This window comes from Trypanosoma theileri (genome assembly GCF_002087225.1).
Source record: "Trypanosoma theileri isolate Edinburgh chromosome Unknown TM35_Tth_45_V1, whole genome shotgun sequence".
NCBI lineage: Eukaryota > Euglenozoa > Kinetoplastea > Trypanosomatida > Trypanosomatidae > Trypanosoma > Trypanosoma theileri.
Window position 1 is genome coordinate 27888 of NW_021639887.1, and position 1299 is coordinate 29186.

General features: G+C 42.1%; 1 protein-coding gene across 1 annotated transcript; it reads left to right on the forward strand.

The window, feature by feature from the left end:
- Nucleotides 1-209: 209 nt before the first annotated feature.
- Nucleotides 210-1112, forward strand: TM35_000451070 (uncharacterized protein; the record flags this gene model as incomplete). Its single annotated transcript, XM_029030204.1, has 1 exon — nucleotides 210-1112. One exon carries the CDS (start codon nucleotides 210-212, stop codon nucleotides 1110-1112), a length of 903 nt encoding a protein of 300 aa, XP_028878435.1.
- Between the last annotated feature and the right edge of the window lie 187 nt (nucleotides 1113-1299).

The following is a 1299-nucleotide window of genomic DNA, read 5'->3' on the forward strand; positions in this document are numbered from 1 at the left end:
TTTTTTTTGTTGTGCCGTTTTATTGGACTCTTTTGTGTTTCCTCTCGTTACCTTGTCTTGTGTTTTTTTTAGTTGTTATTGTTTTTTTTTCTCAGTTGTTTCTTCTGTTTTTGTGTGTTTCTTCTTTTTTCTTTATTTTCTTCTCTTTATCTTCTTGTTTTCTTTTTTCTGAAGTTTGGTTGCATTGAACGCTGCAAGTAACGTTTTCCATGTCGCTGATGGGCCGACTGTTGTATTTTATGGCTTTGCTTCTGAGTGTTGCCTGCGTATCTGTGGCGTCTGGAACCCCCACAACAGAAGTTCAACCTAGCGGTCCTGAAGTTAATACTGATGACTGCACTTCTGAATCACCTGATTCTACTAATTCTCGCTGCCCTAAAAGAACAACAGAAGCTGATCTTTCTCTTCCTGTACCCCCCGCTCTTCCTGGTCCTGCTGGTCACCCAGGGCAACCAGGTGTTCGGGGTCAGGTGTCTGTGGTATCCAGTTCTTCTGGTAGTGGTATTCAGGATGCACAAGTGCAAAGAGAACAGCAGGGCCAAGATGGATTAAATGGACACAACCCTGAGGGAAGTGTCAGCAGCGGTTCAAAAACGGATCTCGACACACCAAATCAGAGAGGTGATCAATCACAAAAAAACAGTGAGGAACAAGATGCAAATATAAAGGATGCTGCCAATGCCAAAGATGCTCTTTCAGGTAGTACTAAAGGAGACGCCGAGAAAAATGATTCTCAAACTGATGCAAGCAGTACTACACATACTACAGGGAAACCAACTGAATCTTCACAATCAGAAGAACCTTCAGCTCCCACACCCCAGAATACAGGTGATACTCCTTCTAGCAGCTCATCTGTGGATAATACTGTGGGTTCAAATGCTGCAAACAATGTGAGTAACGCTGCCACTTCATCTGCAGACAGTGAGTCACCAAGTAACCCAACTAATGAGGAATCAACCACCACCACAACAACAACAACAACAACACTTCCTCCTGAACTCACAAACAACAAGAAGGGTGATGCAGACAGCAGCAGCAGTATCAGCAGTTCTGTGTGGGTACGTGTGCCACTACTGATTGTGGTTACACTGGCCTGTATTCTTGTGTGCTGATTGTAGTGGTGTGACTCAGGTCATCCTTTGTTTTCTTTTTCTTTTTGCATGCATCCCTACACTCTAACTAATCTTTCACCTGTTGGGATTATATTTTTCTTTTTGTGTTTCTTAATGTTATTCTGTTTTGTGTGTTTTTGCTCTCTATGTTTATCCTATAATAATTATTATTGCTACTCCATTGTGT